Source organism: Triturus cristatus, chromosome 7 (genome assembly GCF_964204655.1).
Source record: "Triturus cristatus chromosome 7, aTriCri1.1, whole genome shotgun sequence".
Lineage (NCBI taxonomy): Eukaryota > Metazoa > Chordata > Amphibia > Caudata > Salamandridae > Triturus > Triturus cristatus.
Window position 1 is genome coordinate 565,314,224 of NC_140590.1, and position 21,047 is coordinate 565,335,270.

At 43.6% G+C, this 21,047-nt stretch overlaps 1 protein-coding gene across 1 annotated transcript in view; it reads left to right on the forward strand.

Moving 5' to 3' along the window:
• FDXR (ferredoxin reductase) overlaps positions 1-21,047 on the forward strand; it is a 229,380-nt gene that overhangs the window by 130,523 nt on the left and 77,810 nt on the right. Inside the window, exon 10 of the mRNA XM_085617083.1 lies at positions 4,333-4,504. Within this exon, the coding sequence (XP_085473209.1) occupies positions 4,333-4,504 (172 nt within the window). The remainder of the gene's footprint in view (positions 1-4,332; positions 4,505-21,047) is intronic.

Here is a 21,047-nt window from a genome sequence, read left to right on the forward strand (position 1 = left end):
ATATAGAGATATCTATATATTTATTTATTTACCGTATTTATAGAGTGCAACGTTCATCCCAATGGGATATCATGGCGCTAATTAGAGCTCCTTGCATTTGTGAAAACATTTGTTAAAGAGGGCCCCAAAAGCATTATATCCTAAACAGCCATAATTTTAGCTTCTTCCTAATCCCCAAATGATCTTTGGTGAGGCGCAGGTCTAATGGAAGTTTTTTCTATTGTGCGGCTGCCTGGTATGAAAAAGAATGAGCTCCTGCTCTAACTTTCATTATTTGCCTGGTTTTGGCAAGTTCAAGATCTCAGTTCTCGCAAAGGTGAATAGAATTCAACTTTATCTTGCAGAATTTGGTGGCCTGTTGTGTGTAATGCTCTATGCGCATGGCATAGTAAGTTAAACTTAGCTCTTTGGCCCATTGGCAACCAGTGTAACGCCTTTATACATTCTGATGCTGAGCTAAACTTGTTCTTGTTGCAGACCAGCTTAGCTGCTGCATTTTATATAAAAAAATATGTGTATATATTTAAGATTCTGAACAAATACCCTCTCCAACACTGATTTTCATACCAAAAGTCTTTAATCAAATTTCAGCTAGTCTCCTTCTCCTAGTTGTCACACTTTTCCACTGATAAAAATAGACTCAATATTCCAGGGTAAAACGCCAACACTTGTTAAGCAATGTTGTTGCTTCTTCAGGTCTGTTGAATATAAATTATGCGATACATAAGGTTCTTTAATTATAACCAAATTTATGATACACGTCAAAAAAAATTCTAAACAGACATATTTATACAGAAATTTCCTAGATATACATTTAAAACAGCCTCAGTAATATCTCAATATAAAGTTTCCATATGTCATTATTTTATTCATATCCACTGTGATATATATATATATATCTGTCTCAGCCAGATGGGACAACTTTGTATTGGTAACGTTCTTGGCCTACTAGAAATCTCACAAATTTTCTGTGTTGAGGATTTATTGGGATATGGAAATATGCATCTTGTAGGTCTATTAGTCATATCTTGTTTTTCTTTATTATTATTGCAGGTTAGGGACTAATACATGTGATGCAAGCATGCGTTTTTTCCTATTTTGATGCCTTTGTTTAGTAAGTGTAAATCCATGATTGGTCTGAAATTTGGACTTGGGCTTTTCTGTTTTTTATTTAAAAATGTCTTGAATACATCCCTTGAATACATCCCTTTTCCACTTTATTTGAGTGGTGCTTTTTATAAGGCTTTTTTTAACAGAGTGAGGACGTTTCTTCCCTTAACGCCTTTAGCTAATGTATTTTGTTTCTTTTGGGGGTTGCATGGAGGAGGAGTCTTTTTCAAGTGAAGGATTGTATCTTCCAGATGCAGTGCTTAATGCTGACTTGTCCATTGCGCTTGTTGGGATTGATAATAGAGTTCATAAGGCCAACAAGTGGATTGAAACCTCCTTTGGTATTTCCTCTGGTCTCTGGGCTTGAATTGTTTAACCCCTTGCGTGCTGCGCAAATTCCCCCATGGTGCGGGTGAATTAATGAGTGGGCGGGGTTCGGGCGGCCATCGGCCGTCCTCCGCACACGCCCACCGTGACGTCAGACGGCCAGGTGCCGTCCGAAGCACGCAAGGGTTAAAGATTCTTTTTTTCTTCTCTAGACCAACTGCAGGCAATGTATCTGTTTCGTTCTTCGTTTTACGCATCTTCTCATCTGCATGTTGAATAAACAATGAAGTGCCACAGAATGGACAATTGTCTACCTTTAGTTGTGTGTCTGGTTTTAATAAGGGTAATCCAAGTCAATACTGTCGCAGTTGGAGGTAGATGCCAGGTCATCTGCTGCACTTAAAATCTGATTAGAAAGAGCAAGCTTTCATTCCAGTATTTATCTTCGATAGAAACCCATTTTGCCAATAGTACTAGCAATTTTAAGATGGACTTCTGCTGTGCCGCAAACGTTTCTGCCTGCCAAAGACCATTTCTTGGTCTTCTTCTCAGAACAGATTGAAAATTCAGGGGCTGAGTAATGTCTGCGTCTGACAGATATGACGATTATAGAATCTAGCTTTGAGAAACCTTTTAAGAAATCTGGGTGCTGTTGAAGAGCTTTGTATTTCCTTAAAAGTCTTGGGGTGACTGATTGTATTGTTACTGGGGTCAGGAATTTAGTCTGTGCAGTGTCTTGAAGACCAGGAGGAGAAATCTTTGAGCCGCACAAAATTGTAAAGTCTCTTAAGATGACTTACAGCGTTTGTTTAGAGCTTTCTAGTGGAATATTTAGTTTATATGTACCTCTTGATGGAGCATCTTAGAAACCACTGTAGAAGCATATGCTGAAGATGCTGGCGAAGATGCAGGTGTGTACGAACATTGGGTAGTATCAGTGTCCATGAATGGAGACTGTGATCTCTATCTTTAACTCTTTCTTCCGGTGAAGGTCAATGTGGCATTAGACACTGTGGGGACATAGAGGTTGTCCTTAAGACCATTCTTGCTGGAGACAAATTTAAAGGTTGAAGTCATCATGACATTACAGGAATTAAAGATCAAGGAAGAGGGTCTGGTGTTATTAAAGGTGGCCTCATACTTTTGGCCGAAGTTTTAGATGCTGTTCTTCTTCCTGATGAAGTTCGGGATTGAGACAGGCTTGCCATTGGTTTTCTAATAGATGAGTGGGTTGAACAAATTCAATATCAAACCATTGACAGGGAACATGATGGTGTGTATTCACTGCAGAATGATGGGAACCCGATGTTACTTCAAGTGATTACTCATGACGTTGTTTCCTCAATATCTGAGGCTATTTTGCCTCAATAGATGACTTTTTGATGGTGTCGCAGGTACTATCGATTTTGATCATTTGTGTTTCGAAGGTGAGCATCTTTTCATTGAAACCCAGACAAAAAGGTTCATCAATGATGCTTCGATGTTGCTGTTGGTCTGTTTTTCGACATCACATTTTTGGATGTCAAAGGCGTTTCATGATGTGAACTGAGTTGTTCAGTCTCGATGCCTATGAAGGGATGATGTTGACCCCACATGAGACAGTGAGCATGTTGGAGCCAATGATGGTGATCCTGTTGGTCTCAATTTAGAATGATGTTGTGATAGATGACAGTGTTCACTTAGTTTTTTTCTGAGGATCTCCCTCTGGAGAGGTCCTTGTCAGAGCGTGACTGTTCGGGCTGAGACTTATGAGAGGTTGTTTCTTACAGTCTTTTGTTCTTTTTCCTCTCTACTTTCATGGTTTCAACAATTCCTCAAAGCCTGATGTCCTTGCTGTCCTTATGAGTATGTTTGGACATCTTTTGGCATAAATGAAATAACTCCCGGCCAGATGTAAAAGGCGTTGAGTGAACCAGGAAATTTATTTTAAAAACAAGTATTTTCTGAAAATCTAAAGACATGTGTTCTTACATTCTTCTCGCTGAGCCAGAAAAAAGAACTGAGTAGGTCATGCAAACTGCCAGTACAAGGCATCATGTGTATAGGGATCGTCTGGAGTTCTTTAAGGCACAGGTCTCTCTTCACTTTATTTTGCTTTAGAGGCTATTAAGTTGCATTTTGTCTTCACCTTTTTCGCATTTTAATTTGTCTATGCTCCTTAAATGCTAAAATGCAGTATTAAAAGATCACCAGGATGAACATGTTGGTTTTTCAGAACACTTTTTTGGGGGGTAGACTGCTGTAGGGTGTTTTCATTCCATCTATGAATAAATGGATTCCTTACACCATTAGGTTAGATGAACTACATGTATATGGCAAAGTGTCACCGTAGACAGCAGAAGATCATTCAAATGTTTATGACTATCAGATGCAGAAACAATTACACAGATTGTCCCTTAATATGCTGCATAATTTGGTCATTCTTGCCACTTAATTTAGTCAACAGTGCCACACATTTTGGTATTCTTCAGCTGTATAATTCAAGTAGCCCTGCCTTCATCTCAGCATCAGCTCTTCAACCCTACTTACACCTCATTTACATCTCTTTTCTCATCCTCCTATTGTAAAGGCCAGCTCTCTATAGCTGCCTTCCCTCCTTTTTTTACTTCCACATCATTCTACTTCCAGTGCATCGTTGTTTTGCTTCGTTTATATATTTTCTTCCTGTTTACCTACTTCTAATACCTACATTTCCCAAACTCTCTGTCCAGCCTTTCTTTTGCTTCTTATTCTTTCCTCAAGGTCTTACCTCTGAGCTTGTCTCCTTATATCATGAATAAAATGCATTTCAAAAACTTTTTTTTAGTTCTTGTCCTCCTATGTATTATGTCCCTGGCACACGTATGGTTGCCCTCTTCTATTTCTCTTCTTTTTAACCCTCTTTTGTTCATGGAGGGATCAGGTGATTCCGCACTGGCAGTACCCACAGAGGAGTATGAGGACCTGGATTCTGGACTGATTTTGAACAGCATTGGCTATAAGAGTCTACCAATTGCCTCTTCTGTGCCCTTTGACAGCAAGCAGGGAATTGTTCCCAACACCATGGGCAGAGTACACGGAGCCCCAGGTTAGTGCCTCTCATTAATACATGTGTGTGCCTCTCTTAATCACGTGCAGGTAATTGAAAGGTAGTTAGAAGGCCTTCCTGGGTACCGTAAAGATTTTGTGTTTGTATATCATGAAGAAAGTAAAGGTGAAGTGGGGTGTTAATAGTTAAAAAGCCCTTTAAACTGTAGGAAAGGATATTTGGAAAATACCATATTTGTTTTTCCTGCTCCTTCTTAACCACCGCTTTACCTTTTGGGCATTTACTGCACAGGTTGAAGGTAATGGGGTCTTGGGGACCAGCATCTGATCTCCTTTACAGGCTAGAGCATTCATGTATAATTAGTAAAGACACCCCCTGAAATAAGACCAAAATAACAAATAGACAAAAAAGACCACATTCCTGTGCTACAACAGAAGATAAAAGAAGTGTAAGTACTTTGAAAGGGTACAACCCACTGAATGTAACTAGGAAGTTACATTAGGAAAATGTGTGATTTACGCTTCACAAATAAGTTTGTAAATATGCAGAAATTTTAAATGGCATTGGTGGTGCAAGATGCAATTCCCTTAAAGGAGAAATGTTACTCTCTGGCAACCATAGAACACGCCGACCTCATCTGAATTGTTTCATGGATCCCTGGGCAATCTGGGTTATGGGTCTGGTTGTATTGATCTGAGCAGTTTACAACTGTTGTCCTGGGGTGTAACCTTACTGTTGGACTCAAAACTAAGCACACACCTGTAGCACTTGTCTACCGGGATAGCAACGACCAAGGCTTACTCAGGGATGTGGTGTGGGGTTAGAGATTCAGAACTCAACAAACCTCTGAAATGAGTCGATAATGGACTGCTCAGCCAGTTACTTACTGTAAACCACATAAGACATAATAGTACACATGAATGGTTCAGAAATGTTTTACAAGGATAAGCTAGGCTACTCCATGGCGACCTCGCAAGGCGATCTTCTACCACTGTCTCTGGTAGGAACCCTGGTTATGCATTATGGAGTTTTAGTAGTTGTTCCAAGGGAGAATGTATGGTTGGAATGGTGCCAAACACTCCCATATTCTCTCCATATTGCAAAAGTATGTGGGCACCCTTACAACACACAGTACCTTTTTTTGGTGTCTGATTGAATCTGGCACAGACTATGCATTCGTGTGTCTTAGGTGGATCTGCTCTGCTCGCAGGGTATGTTGCATGTGCTGGCATGGAAATGTTTTAATTTAATCAGTTCAACACCTAACCTACTATTGAGGTCTCCAGGTCCGCACCAAAATCTTCTTCTCTGCAGTGGATCTTAGCCACCGTTTTAGAACCGCAAAAAGAACAGTTGATGGACAGAATGCAGAACAATGTCATATATTCACCCCAGTACAGAAATCTGGGCCGAAATCCATCATTTTTGTTCTCCCCATGCCATTCCAGTTTGAACGCAGCCATATGCAAATCAGTCTTGACCCTGCACCTAATGGGAACAGTCCAGCCCGAACTGCCACTGAATTTAAGGTAGCCTGGCTGATGAGGGGTGTTACCCCGAAACCGGTCCCAGGATTCTTGTTTCCGGTCCAGGGAAGACCTGACTTGGCAGTTCGGGCTGGACTCTAACCATGAGGCACAGTGTCAAGACTGATTTGCATATGGCTGGGTCTGAACTGGGGTGGCGAAGTGAGCTAAAGAACGATGATGGATTCAACCCAGATCTGTGACTGGGGGTGAGTGTCTGAAACGTTTCAACGCCCCGTCCATCATCTCCTTTAGAACGGAGCATCAATCGAAATCATTTTAATAGACATCATCAATTTAGCATTTAATTCAGTCAATAACGAGAATTTACGGATCAGTTCAAAAACCTTTATTTATCGACTAAGTTTAGTGTATGGTTTGGTCTCTCTATTCAAATTAGTAAATCAGATACATTTGTTTACAGAAAAATCAAGAAAATCCTGGTTAGAGTCAATCAAAAAAAATACAGCGTGTTCCATAAAGGAATTCAAGTCCCTACTAGTGGATTCTAACCTACCAGAACTCATCAAGAGTCCACTTGGAAAAGAGCAAGATTGAAAGGAGCACTGAATTAGAACCAGATTGAAGTTGAACTCCTCATGAAGATTAGTTCTAGAAACTCTCCCGAGTCTCTTCTCTCAAACAGCATCTGTAAACAGTTGCAGTAACAACTATTCAAAGTTAAGCTAAGAAATAGTCACAGCAGGAACCGCAACCGTTAGAGGAAAAAGAGACACCCACAAAGTAGTAGGTGACATAAATCACTGTCAGTAGTAGCTCACAGTGAATAGGTCAAATAGTGCTAATGGAAAATAGGGATGGTCGTAGAAGAATAGCCTGGCCCAGTCTGGGCAGATGAAAGATGAAATGATGCCTAGTTTGACCTAGAAATGTAATTGTGATGAATATGAGTGCTTAATACAAAAAAAATCAGCTACACGTTAATTTGCACGTTTAAGAAAAAGCATTTTTTCTGCCTTCATTCTTTTAAGCATTTTTTGTGTTCATGTCTGGTGTAAATGATGACACTTATTTTAAACTAAATTATCCTGCTCTATCAATCCCCCATCTGATGGTTATGCCTTTCCCATGTGAGTACATTTCAGAAAGCATATTCATCCTCAGTTGATTCTTGTGTCTTCCTTTTCAGACCTCGAAATTTCAATGGCTTCATGTAATCATCATTTGTGATTCCCCTGAAACCTAAATCCTTTTCATATAATTTTCTTTGCATCCTTTCCTGTCTTTTGCATAGAATACTTCTACAGCTCACAAATAGAGCATAAAGAAATATTAAATAGAGCCCTAGAATTATTATTGGCATTAATCAGGTTCTAAACCTGAGATGTTCTTTGCATAGCTTTCTAGTTCCTTACTTCAGTCGGGTATGTATGTGCATCAGTGAGTTAATTTAAGAATTTTGCAAACTCCACCTTTCTCTGCAAGTAAAATGTCTAGTGCAAATATGTCTTGAAGTACCATAGGCCGTATAGTAATTAACTCAGTAATAATTGCAAGCAAAGCTCCAGATGTGCTTGTTGCCATCTTGTCAAAAGCAGTAGCCAACTTTCTGATCTTTTCGTCATTTAAAATGCCGCCTACAAGGGGAATCCTTGCTCCAAATATGTCTCCCAATAAGCCTGTTTGGTTTCTTCATTTATTTTCTGTCTATGTGATGGTGTCATTGTCAATGCCTCTAAGCTTTGCACATAATACATCTTAGGAATTAGTATACCTAAATAACAAATACGCTCCCAATCTGCTGGTGACAAGAAATAAGCATTAAGTCTGCAGATATAGTAAACCCCAGGAATCACACACTCTTCTAATTGCAAAATGTGCCAAGTTCCTCCTGTCAGTCCAAATATTTGTGTTCACAACTTCGAATTGCTACATGTCTGTTTCGTTTGGTTGTCCTTCTACTATAAATGCAAATGTTCCCTATGTGTTGGCTTTCTAATCCAGGGTAAATTATCTTCTTTCTAAGTGCATTCTCTTCCTTTTTTCCAAGCATTTTGTAAACCATCACTATTTTTATCACTAGTTCGTGTTATGTTAGTGTACCTTTCCGCTAAAGCCATTATGTATACTTTCACCATTGATCACGTTAAACATGTTTGATTATTCTTGCATACTTGAACACTGTCTCTAGATCTGTGTGGAAAGAAATAATACCAGACAGTATCCATTCCTTTTGCTTGTGATGTAAATTCATACTTTCTACCAAAGGAACCCTAGAAAATATTAGAGCATAGTTAGATTAGAAATATTCAAAATATCCTCGTCTATAAACTAATGAAAGTAGGCTGCTGAACGAAACTGCATAAGACAAAGGCATGTGCTAGTATTTCTGAAAGAGACTAATATTAGTTATGGATTCCTTACCTCAGAACTACCCCCAGGCGTCAGACTAGATCCTGAGAATTTTTTCTCAGCAGTACCCCTGCACATTGGTAGGTGGCGTCGGTCGACTCAGTGTTTGTTGTCGTGGTCGCAGTCGTGATGTTGCGGTATTTACTTAGACGCCGCCCCTGCACGCTGACGTCCGTTCTTTCTTTTTCCGTGCCAGCCAGCGCAGATCTGGAGAGAGCGGTACCCTAGTCACTTTTTGACTAACTATTTTTCGACTTTTGTCGACATCTTTTTTCTGAGTCTACAACTCCTGGTGCACGCAGAGATGTCCTGTCCTCGGCCCGGGTTCTAGCCCTAAAACTCATGTCACAAACTGATGTCAGTTACGGACCCGCACCTCGTGTGCCTTTGGTGCGTGGAGCGTGACCATGACCTGAGGTCGTGCTCCGACTGTCAGGCCTTGAACCCAGTCTTTGCGAGAGCGGTCCATAAATCTTCTAGAGGCCTGGCAGTCGGCTCCGTGCCGCTCAAGTTCCCCTTCGCGGGACCGGTCGCGGAGCCACCCTCACTGTTCGTCGTTGAAGTCTACGTCTTTGGGTAAGCCGAAGCACAAGAAGAAGGCGAAGAAGCACCGTCACTCTTCACCTTCTCCCCGTCCTTCCACTGATGAGACGAGGGACGCAGAAGGTCGTTGTCCTTCGGCTCCGCCCACGGAGCCTGTTTGGTCGGTCCCGAGCTTCCCTCCCTCCCTGGGAGCCGGGGCGACCCATGCCCAAATTCGTAGCTTTTACAAAGCTCTCCACTCTATGTTTGGGCACTCGACTCCACCGGCACGCCTTCATGGCCCGTGGACATTGGCTGGGGGCTCTAGGCCTTCGATGCCGGCGACTCCGAACCCGGCCCCGCAGGGCCCCCAGGGATCCAGGCCTGGATCCGGATCGGTGCCGGTCAACCTTACAACACCTCCCCCGGCACCGCTTGCACAGACAACACTTGCTCTGCCTCCAATGCCTCTCGTGTCCCCGGCCGGTGTCGACCCCGGCCTCCTCCTCGACATGCTACCAATATAAAGGGGTAAGCCCTGTTACTCCTACCTCATCTGGGCAAACAAACACTGTGGGACAAACAATAATGCATTGGAAAAAATACACAAACTTAATATTGGAAGGAAAAATCAATTAATCCCTCCCCTGGATTATAAATATTATCCTTTTTATGAATTTGCAAAACCAACACTAAATAGTAGTCCATTTAAAAAAAAATATTTATATAAAGTTTTTTCATGACGTATATACATAAATATATACAAAAACAACCAAAATAAATTTATACATGTAACACCTTCCTCTTTACCCTATTTGTTATTACGGATACTAAAATATTTTATCACTAGCATTCAGTTCTGCGAAGATAGCCCTAAAGAAACAAAAAAATTACAAATGGTGGGGAAATATCTACCCTCTTTTGTCTCAACTAATATATATATTAATTTCTTTCAACAACATTTCAACTTGGGTAGGGCTTCTCCAATTTGTGGAGTCGACGCGTTTCGGCCCGTATATCTTGGGCCTCATCAGGACTGGGGCAAACAAGGAAACCTCTTAAGGATCCCGCCATAGCTAGGACCCCGAGACGTAAAATCCAAATAATTCTTGGCTCACACCGGAAATTAATTTTGTTTTACACACTTTCAATGCTGCACTTCCTGGAGCGTAAATGTTCAAATCTGAATCAATCTTTAGAGTTCACTATGTAGATAAATTGCCATGGTGGTGAAAAACACGGACCCTTCTGTGTCGATCCAAATTCCTGAGTATTAAGGCTGTAATCTCCTCGACATGGACACCGAGCTGGACCGGCATCGACCGACGCCGGCGGTAGTTTTGCACAGTTGTTCCCTTTCGTCCAGATGGGCAACCAGGTGCAGATGAGTAGGACTGGGAGTGGTCTGTGGACCCTTTGGCAGACGAGCTATAAGAGAGGAGTTGGGAGGAGCCAGTGGTCTAGATACATCTCCTGACCCTGGTATGCTTTCTCTCCCTACTGTGGCTACGGAGGAGGGAGCCTCCTATGCTGTGGTGTTGCATAGGGCGGCTGAGGCCTTGGGCCTTGAGCTTCCTACGGTGACAGTCAAGACTAACCTCCTGACTGAGATGCTTCAGCCTGCAGCAGCCTCTTCAGAGCCCCTGCTGCCTTTCAATGAAGCCCTCACGGATAACCTACTGGGCACTTGTTCCAAGCCCAGCACAGGGGCTCCTGTGGACAGGGTGATTGCCCAACCCCACTGCCTGGCTCCAGGCAGCCTGCTTTTCCTCCCTCAACACCATACCTTTGAGAGCTTGGTGGTCCAAGCCTCAACCTCCAAAGGCGCGTTCCCTACTGCTCAACCAGGTAGGGAATCCCAAGAAGCTGGACCATCTTGGGAAGAAGATGTTTTCTTCTGCCAGCTTGTCCGCATGTCTCTTGTGCTGTTATTCTCACTCCGTGTGGGACACGTTGCGCAAGTGCTGCCGCAGTGCCCGTAGGAGGCCTGGACTGTACTCTCCTGTGCGCTTGTCGAGGGTAGAGACGCAGCAAATTTCGTCATCCGCTGTAGGCTGGACACGCCACCTCGCTAGGCAGGAATATTTCCACGTCGGTAGCCCTGAGCCTGGCTGCAGTCCACTGGCATTTCCAGGGATGTCCAATCGTGACTTTTGGATATGCCCTTTGATGGCTGTCGCCTGTTTGGCGACGAGGCAGACAACGTGCTCGAACGCTTCAAGAACTCTAGGGCTACGGCCAGATCCTTGGACCTCGCTACCACCTCGCACCCCATGTAATCCGCCGTTTGCCCCTTTAGTAGCTACGGAAGGTGTACCCCACCACGTTCCACCCAGGGCCACAGTGTGGCACAAGTTCATCAGCCTCTGCGTGTCCAGGGACGTGGGACCCAGTGCCGTGGGTCTGGGGGCCAGTGAGCAGGCCACTCCACCAGAGCCCCCTCTGCAGCAGCCTCCAACCAAGCCTTCCTAGTTCAGCCTTTCAGGGCTAGTGGGCAGATAGATACGCCATCACCTCCCTGACTGGCACAACATCACGTCGGACCGGTGGGTTTTGCAGATAGTCCAAAGGGGCTGCATCCTCCCCATCAAGACTACTCCTCCATCCTTGCCGCCTACATTACAACACATGTCGGAGGATCACTTGGCCCTTCTCCACCAGGAAGTCACATCTCTTGGCCAAGGGAGCTATCAAGCTCCAGAAGGGAGCTATCCAGAAGTAGGTCGTGGTTGCTACTCCCACTACTTTCTGGTGCTCAAGAAGGACAAAGGCCTTTGTCCTATCTTCGATCCCAGGGACGTCAACCGCTTCCTCCGGAAGGAGAAGTTCAAAATGTTGACTTTGGCTCAGGTCCTGCTCCCGACCCTGGAGACTGGATGGTAGCGTTGGACTTGCAAGAAGCTTATTTTCATACCCCTGTCCTGCCGGCCCACCAGTGTTACCTACGGTTCACAGTAGGCCACGAACATTTTCAGTTTACTGTGCTCCCCTTTGGCCTTACCAGCGCCCCTCGGGTGTTCACGAAAGGGATGGTGGTGGTTGCAGCTCATCTGCGCAGATCAGGGGTTCCAGTCTACCCCTATCTCGACGACTGGTTGTTAAAAGCAAGCTCGCCCCAGGCTGTCGTCGCCCACCTCAGACTATGGCGGACCTCCTTTATCTGCTGGAGTTTACAGTCAACGTGCTGAAGTCGCACCTGAACGCGTCTCTGAAGCTCCTGTTCATCGGAGCAGTTCTGAACACAGCGCAATTTCGGGCCTATCCTCCGGAAAAACGAGTCTGGGATATTCGGACTATGATACTGATGTTCCAGCCTCTATCCCGGATTTTGGTGAGAGACCCTGTGGTTGCTGGGAACATGGCCTCCTGCATCCTGCTGGTAGGTCATGCCAGGTGGCATATGCGGGCTCTGCAGTATAACCTAAAGTTCCAGTGGGCGCAGCATCAGGGGAATCTTTTCAATGTTGTCGAGATCCCTCTCCCTTCCCCAACCAGAGTTCACAGTGGTGACAGACGCATCACTCCTGGGATGGGGCGGCCAATTGGAGAGGCGAAGATCAGAGGCCTCTGGTCTTTGACGGAGTCCTGGGCTCCACATCAAACTTCTGGAGCTTCGGGTGATTCGTCTAGCACTGAAGGCATTCCTTCCTTCTCTCAAAGGAAGAGTAGTGCAGGTGTTCACAGTCAACACTTCCGCCATGTGGCATTGAAACAAACTGGGTGGAGTGGGGTCGTGGACCCTCTGTCCAGAGGCCCTTCATCTCTGGAAGTGGCTGGTACATCAGGGCATGTCCTTGGTGGTTCAACACCTGGCAGGTTCCCTGAACGTCAGGACGAACAAACTCATCCGCCGGTGCTTGATGGGTCACGAATGGCGTCTTCACTCAGAGGTGGTGCAAGGTCTCTTTCTGCAATAGGGAGAGCCTTGGTTGGATCTATTCGCCACCGAACAGAACGCACAATGTCAGCAGTTCTGCGTGTTTGGAATTTTCAAGGCTGCACTCGCAAGGCGGCGCTTTTCGTCACGAGTGAAGTTGCGGTCTTCAATACGCCTTTCCGCCTATACCACTTCTGCCCAGAGTGCTGAAGAAGATCAAGAGCGCCCAGGCCCAAGTCATTCTTATGGCTCTGGATTGGGTGTGAAGAGTCTGGTATCCCGAGCTCTTGAACATGGCCATCGATCCCCTTCGGGAGGATCTTCTGTCGCAGCAGCAGGGGACAATCCTTCACTCGAACCTGTCCAGCCTCCACCTTCTTGTATGGAGTTTTAGTGGCGAACGCTGACAGCTTTTAACCTTCCTCCCGAAGTCTTTAACGTTACCTTGGCAGCCAGGCGTCCCTCCACCAAATTGGTATACGCCTGTAGATGGAACAAATTTGTGGCATGGTGCACAGCAAAGGCTGTGGACCCCCTTTCTGCCCCTCTTTCAGAGGCACTCCTCTTCATTCTTTCTGTTGCCCAGCAGGGCTCTGCTCTGGGCACTATTAAAGGATATCTTTCAGCCATTTCAGCCTTCCTTCGCCTTCCTGATCAGCATTCTCTTTTCAGGTCCCCTATTGTAAATCGTTTCCTTAAGGGCATTACTCATCTTTTTCCTCCTATTCCTTTCGTAATGCCCCAGTGGGAATTGAACCTTGTACAGACTTACCTTATGTGCGCTCCCTTTAACCCACTACATAATTGTCCTCTCAGACTCTTGACCTCAAAGACTGCTTTTCTGCTAGCCATCACCTCTGTTTGCAGGGTGAGTGAGCTTCAGGCTCTTTTTTCTAAGTCTCCTTTCCTTGCTGTTCATCCAGACAAGGTTGTCCTTCGAACTAGACCTTCTTTTCTTCCCAAAGTGGTTACCTCTTTCCACATAGGACAGACCATCACATTGCCCACCTTCCTCCCGCCAGCATCCTTCTAAAGAGGAGGAGCGTCTCCACCGTCTGGATCTAAAACGTGCGCTTCATTATATCTTGATTGCACAAAATAATTGTGGGTGGATGATCAGCTCTTTGTTGGCTATGTGGGCAGCAAGAAAGGTCGGGCCAATCAAAAACAAACCATCTCTAGATGGGTCATTCTTTGCATTAAAATGTGTTATAACTAGGAGAAAAAGGAACCTCCAGTAGGGTTGCGTGTCCCTTATACCAGGGGGACGGTGGCCACTACTGCTCTGGGATGTGGAGTCCCCCTTCATGACATCTGCCAGGCAGCCACATGGGCTTCATTGCACACGTTCACTAAGCATTAATGTCTGGACAGCCAAGCCCAAACATACGGCTTCTTTGGTCTCTGTTCTTCAGGACTTCCTGGTGTGAACTTGGTTTTGCAGACCCACATGGGGTTGGTATAGCTGGGGTATCTATTCTAAGGTAAGGAATCCATAACTAATAGTCTCTTTCAGATGAACAAGTTACTTACCTTCGGTAATGATATATCTGTAAGAGACATATATTAGTTATGGATTCCTTACCGCCCCACCCATCCTCCCCGTTCTGCGAACTGACTTCTAGAGTAAGGGACTCCCTTTCAGGGCCCTAATTTTGTGCACCAGTGGTCAGTGTCTTGCATGGCTCTGCGTTTCTGGGGTGTAATGTCGTGTAAAAGAACTGATGTCAGCGCGCAGGTGCGGCATCTAAGTCGATACCGCGACGTTACGACGGCGAACGCGGAGTCGACCGACGCCACCTACAGACGCGCACGGGTACTGCTGAGAAAAAATTCTCCACATCCAGTCTGACGCCTGGGGGTAATTCTAAGGTAAGGAATCCATAACTAATATATGTCTCTTACAGATATATCCTTACCGAAGGTAATTAAATTACTTGTTACTGCTTCTGAAACAGACGTTGGTAAGTTTGCACAGACATAACAATCTTTTGCATACATGGCATTAATGTATTCTTGTACTAACCTAGTGTAAACATTAGCAGAAAAATCTGGTACACCAGCAGCGGTAGTGACGTCACTTCCGGGCCAGTGTTGCCACATTGCCGAAATTTGGCCTTCGACCTCCAGCTTGGCCCGTGGTCAGCTGCTCCTACCGGTCCCAGCCCTTTTGCAGCCAGTTAAAAGGAATACTGTACTTACAGCTCTCATAACTCTCGGGCCGCGATGCAATACACGTGACTTCATTGATTTGTAATCGTGGTGTGGGAGTCACCAGATGAATCGGCTATAGACATTGGTCCTCTCTGTTCTTTATTTAATTATCATTGCTATTACGGACTTCTTCAACCATCCACTACGGATTGGTCGAGTTACGATTAGATACTGGCCGAATTCAGCCGCTCCTACTGTTGCCACACTGATCGGACACCTTTTTCAATCCTCAAATTACTTTGGTCTGCCTACTTTGTGGCGGCTCGAACTTGAGTGCAGCGGCTAACGGACTGCTGATCCCAGTCGATATTTACAACGGATAATTATCGGATTTACTTCTACCACTTGGTTGCGGACTGAATTGAATACTCAGTTATTTCTATACAGGAACATTTGGGAATACTACAAGCACCTTAGATACGGCGACGGGTATACTGCTGGACAACGAGCACTTACATATTGGATAGAAATACGCTGTGACTGGTATACTGCCAATTGTTGTTGTTTTCGCCCTGAGGAAGCTCCCTATGTTGGAGCGAAACGCGTTGGCTGATGATTTGAATGGAATGTTTTTAAAGTAAAACAATTTCAAATAAAGAAGTGACTTTTTCATCTAATCTGGCCTACTGGACTTTGTGAGCTGCGCACCCCCATTTGTTATATTCATCTCTTGATCTGGAGAACAGTAACGCCAATCAACGGCTGGCGTAGGGGTTGGCTGCACAGTATCATCATACTGAGGAACTGGCGCGAGGTGCGGCACTGAAGGTCCGCTGTTGCTGTTTGCTTCTTGGTTTTTGATTAGCAGAAAAATCGTCTTCTCTATAGCTCACAAAGGAATATTTAAATTGATCTTCTTCGCCAGGGTTATGTGTGTAGTTTAGTAGAATTATTTGTTTCGTTTTGTGTGTTTGATGTTAAGTAAAATCCTATTAGTACTATAGAAATCATTATTACTGTTGTTACGAAAATGTAACACATGGTGTATTTTCACTTATTTCTAATGCAACACATTTCTCTTTAAGTGAGTTCCGTGCTTCTTGAGTTTAGCATTTCTTTTCCTTCTTTTGGTTACTTTGACGATATTAGTCTTTTAGAAGTTCAATTACTATTTAGACAATCCTTAATCCTACTCTGTGTTCTTCTAAGATATTAGCCCTACTGTTCTACTTTGGCCTAGGTTAATCTTCTCTAAAATAAAAGGCTAAAATAACAAAGGCCTAACAGCACTATTTATTTTACTAATGAGTACTTTAGCGTTTCTTCTTTTTTTTTCTCAAATCTTTTCCCCTGAAATTTTCAGATTGCTTTCAAGAGGGTTCTATCAATCCAGGATTCACTTTGCACAAGTATTCCAAAGTGACATTTAATGCTGTGTTTACGTAGTATGATCACTCGGGTGCTGAGTATCTGCAACAAGGCACCCTTTCACACAGAGTTTGGTGATTTGGTTCTATACCACTTTCATCACTTGACTCAGTTTCTTCAGGTGTAGTCTCTGGTATTATTTGTGCTATTGACGAGCTTCTTCTCAGGTTTCTGCATTCATAGGTTTGTGGCCTTTCAGTTTGTCGATTTACTCTTCCTGATCTAGTACACGTTGTTCACCCGGATCGTCTGTTTGTACGGCCACAATTTCAGTAGCACTTTTGTTCTGATAATTAGTCTCTGCTTCTTTATCATTAGAGAATTTGATTTCACTCTGTGTAACTTCAGGCAATTGAATCTCTCATTCAACTTTTTGATCTTCACCTCTTTCTTCCTCTTGCTGTTGTACAGGCAATGGTGCTGTTGGTCTTGGTGGTCTCTCAGGTGTTGATGCATTCACCAATGCTCTTCGTTCAGGATAATGGACCACAATTGCTTCCTCTGGTGTGTGAGGCATAAATCTAGTTTGGAATTCCAGCACATTTATTAGCAGTATTTGTCTTCAGAATTACCTGAAAGGGGCCTTTCCATCTGGGTTCTAGACAAGCCTTCTGAATGTGCTTCTGGATCATGACCCAGTCACAGGACTGAGGTCATGGCTCTGTTCTTAATGTGTGAATGAGATGAGAAATAGAACGGACCACATCAGACAACCCTTTGCAGTAATCCAAGATAATATCGTCCGTGAAATTCAAGAGAGCATTTATGGTGACAGCTTGTAATCTTATGGCCCTCCTGTCTGGAGTACTTTGAATGCTCATTCACACGAAGGGTAGTGCATCTGGCCATTTCAGAGAAGTTGGAATTTTGGCCAGTGGAGACTTAATTGTTCTGTTTGCCTGTTCAACTATTCCAGAAGCTTGAGGTCTGTAACTGCAGTGTAATCTTTGACCAATTTGTAATGCTGTGCAGATCATTTTCCCAACCTCATCATTAAAATGAGTTCCTGTATCTGACTGTAGAGAAATTGGCATTCCGTACCTGGGTATCAACTAATGCAGTAACAGTTTTGTCACAGTGAGGCTATCATTTTTCTGGGTTGGGTAGCCTTCCACACATCTCGAGAAAATGCACACAGTGACTAGGATGTATCTCAGCCCATTGTAAACCAGCATTTCGATTAAGTCCATCTGCATTCTGTTGAAAGGACCACCCCATCTCCCTATGTGTGCCAGTGTAATGTGTGTTCTCTTTCCTGCGTTCATTTGTTGACGTATGACACATTGGTTGCACATTTCTTCAGCCAACATTCAAAATCTAAGATTGTACAAGCTTTTCCTAGAGAGTCTCAGCATGAAATCCCTTCCTAAATGTTTGTATCCATGATAGTACTATGTCATTGGAAACAACAAGCTATTGGGTAACACTTGTCTCTCATCAGCAGACATCTAAATGTTGTTTCCATTTTCATCACAACCTGCTTTTATCCAACTGTTCTGCTTTTGAAACATTTTGCTACGCTCCGTTTGGTTTTTTTGTCCTTATTTACCTTATTTTTCCCCCTTCTTCCAACGTAACCAACCCCGGGTTAGCATTCCTCATTTGCTGAATATGTCTCCACATCTTCGTACTTACACAGGGAGGACTATAGCCAGCCGAAGCAGATGAAAAGGCTTAATCATTGGACCTTTTTTTTTTTCTTTTCAAAATACCCCTTCCATCAGCCACACCAAGATAGAAAGGGAGTCCAGAAATCATATTTCTTTATCATCTGATCCGAAATATCTAACTTAGCAATAAACCTCATCAATTAGAGCCAGTCACACTCCATTGGTGCTGCAGAAGATACCCATAACTTACATATCTCTCTGCGAGCCAACAATATAGCATAAAACGTCAGTTTTGCATCGTCTTTAGTAACAATACATTGCAGATCTAATCTACCAAATATTATCAACTCTACACTTGATCTGCATTTTTAGCATATTAGACAGACAGCAACTCACGGCCGCCCAAAAGGGCTGGATCTTTGGGCATCTTACAAACATATGTAGGTCATCTTCATTAGAACTGCCACACTTAGGACACACAACCACTCCTCCTGACCCAAATTTCGGCAACCTTTGTGGAGTCCAGTAGGCTCTGTGTATGGTAAAGAAATGGCTCCTCCTCAAATACGCGGGGTTAACTGTTTTGTAAAGCATAGACATAGATACTTGCCATTGGTCTTCCAGCGCAGTCTCTAGCAAGCATCTTCCCCACAGATCCTCAGGCAAAGTAAAAACTCCATCCTCCGACTCGAGCAGCAGCCAATACCACAGTGCAATTTCTTTTTTAAACACTGCACTAGAGAGAAGCTTTTCCTTGAGTTCATTTAGGCCGCCTATTTCTTCACCAGACACCAGAAACCAACCCTGGATCTGAAGGAACTTGAGTCTTGAGAACCTTGGACCCAGTTCCTGCTCACACCAAGCCCAGGTAACTAAATGGCCCTCTGGAAATAGCTGCTTCCATCTTTTAAGATGCCAGCCTCTTTCAGTGGTTGGGCCAACATATCCTTAGTCCACATTGGAGAGCCTGGTGCATCCCAAATTGGAGCTGACCAACTAAAATACGGAATATTTAAAAGTTTTCTAATTCTTTAACCATGTTTCTGCCATAGCCCTCAAAACCTTTAATCTTTCTTGTAATACTTCGGGTCAGCAAATTTAAACATAAATCCTGTTCCCGCTCCCTTTTCTTTTCGCAGCATTTCTTTAAACATCCTACCTATCTCTCTATTTGTGGGGGAGGCTTGCATTTTTTAATAAAAAAGCCCAATCATAAAATAACAAATCCGGACGGGCCAAACCGCCCTTCATCAGCGTCCTTCTAAGTTTTTTCCAGGAGAGCCGAGGACCCTTAGAAGCCCAAATAAATGAACTAATTTGACTCTGTAGTTTGGTGAACTACTCTTTCCTAAAAATTAAAGGGATTGTTTCAAACAAAAAGGTTAATTTCGGTAAAACGATCGTTTTCACTAAATTCACTCGACCCTATAAAGTAATTGGGAGATGCATCCACCCTCTCAAACTCGCGCTAATCTCCTTCTTGACCTTACCAAAATTCACCTTAGTAAGATCTGCAATGTCCTGCATAATCCTAATTCCTAAATATCTCATCTCCCTTTTGCATTCCATCTCTCCGATCTCCAAATTCCAGGTCATGACCTCAGTTTTCTGTTAGTTAATCTCATAGCCCGAAATTTTTCCAAACCCCTTTGTTATACCTATCAGAGATCTGAACGATTGCTGCAAATTTGTTGTGAAGATCAAGATATCGTCGGCATACAGCCATATCTTTTTATTCCATCCATAAAATTGAAATGGCGGTATATCCTGGTTAGTCCTAATTTTTTGGGCCAAAGGTTCAATATAAAGATCAAATAAGAGTGGGAACAGGGGGCAACCCTGCCTGGTTCCTCGCTCAATCTGTACCGGTCGGGTCAAAACCCCATTAACTAACACTATAGCTGTCAGTGCTTTATATATAGTTTTTAATATTTTACAAAAGTTCGGTCCCAAGTTGAGAAGCCCTACCAGGGTCTGCAGATATACCCAGTTCACGCGATCAAATGCTTTAGCAGCATCTAACGCTATTACTGCCAGAGGAAGATCGTAAGCAGTAGCCATATCAATAGACCCTATCAGGGAATAAGTCAGCTCTTTCAAAGTTCTCCCTTTAATAAAACGCTTCTGATCCTCATGCACCAAAAGGGGCATTACACCGTTTAGCCTCCCTGCCATCACCTTTGCAAAAAGCTTATAATCAGCGTTTAAAAGGGAGATAGGCCTATATGAATCAACATGTTTTAGTGGCTTGCCTGTCTTTGGGATCAATATTATATTGGCCTCTTTCCAAGACTCTGGAAGCTCAAAATCTGACAAAAAGATAGCGTTAAAAAGTTGCCTCAATACAGGAATTATCTCACTGGCCAGTGCTTTATAGACCTCGACCGGAAGGCCATCCTGCCCTGGGGCTTTTCCCCTTTTTCCACCCTGATAACCTCCTCCAACTCATTCTTCGAGATCTCCTTATTCGATATTCTCATATTTTCTTCTGATAATGGCTCCATAAAATCAGCACATCCCTTTCAGTAACAACCAGATCCTCCTTGTATACTTTTCCAAAGTGCTCATAAAATGCTAGTGCTATTCCAGCACTATCACTTTGAACCACATCTGACCCTTCACAACTAACCTCTTTAATCAGGTTTCTGACCTGATCACTCTTTGCCTTCCAGGCCAGTAGTTTGCTACAGCCCTCCCCATACTCAAAATGTGCTAACTAGCTCGATTCTCACTTTCCTTAACTCTATCCCTAAGAATTCCTGTCAAGCTCACTTTAAGATTGATTATTTCATCTCTCACCTTTCCCGCCCCTTCATCGCTTCCCAGATTTATTAAATCTGATTCCAACTTCCTATACTGCTCTTCTAGATCTAAAACTTTTCTGTAATATAATAGTCTTTCCCCTGCAGCCAAAGTACTTAACCTACCTCTTAAATACGCCTTATAGGCATCCCATATAACCCCGATTTTAGCTGAATCCTGATTCCTATCGAAAAATTATTTTGTCTCCTTCTTCAAAATCTCAATCGTCTCAGGTTCCAGAAGAATCGTACAGTCCAACCTCCAGCCAGAATTATTCGTTCCCTCCCCTA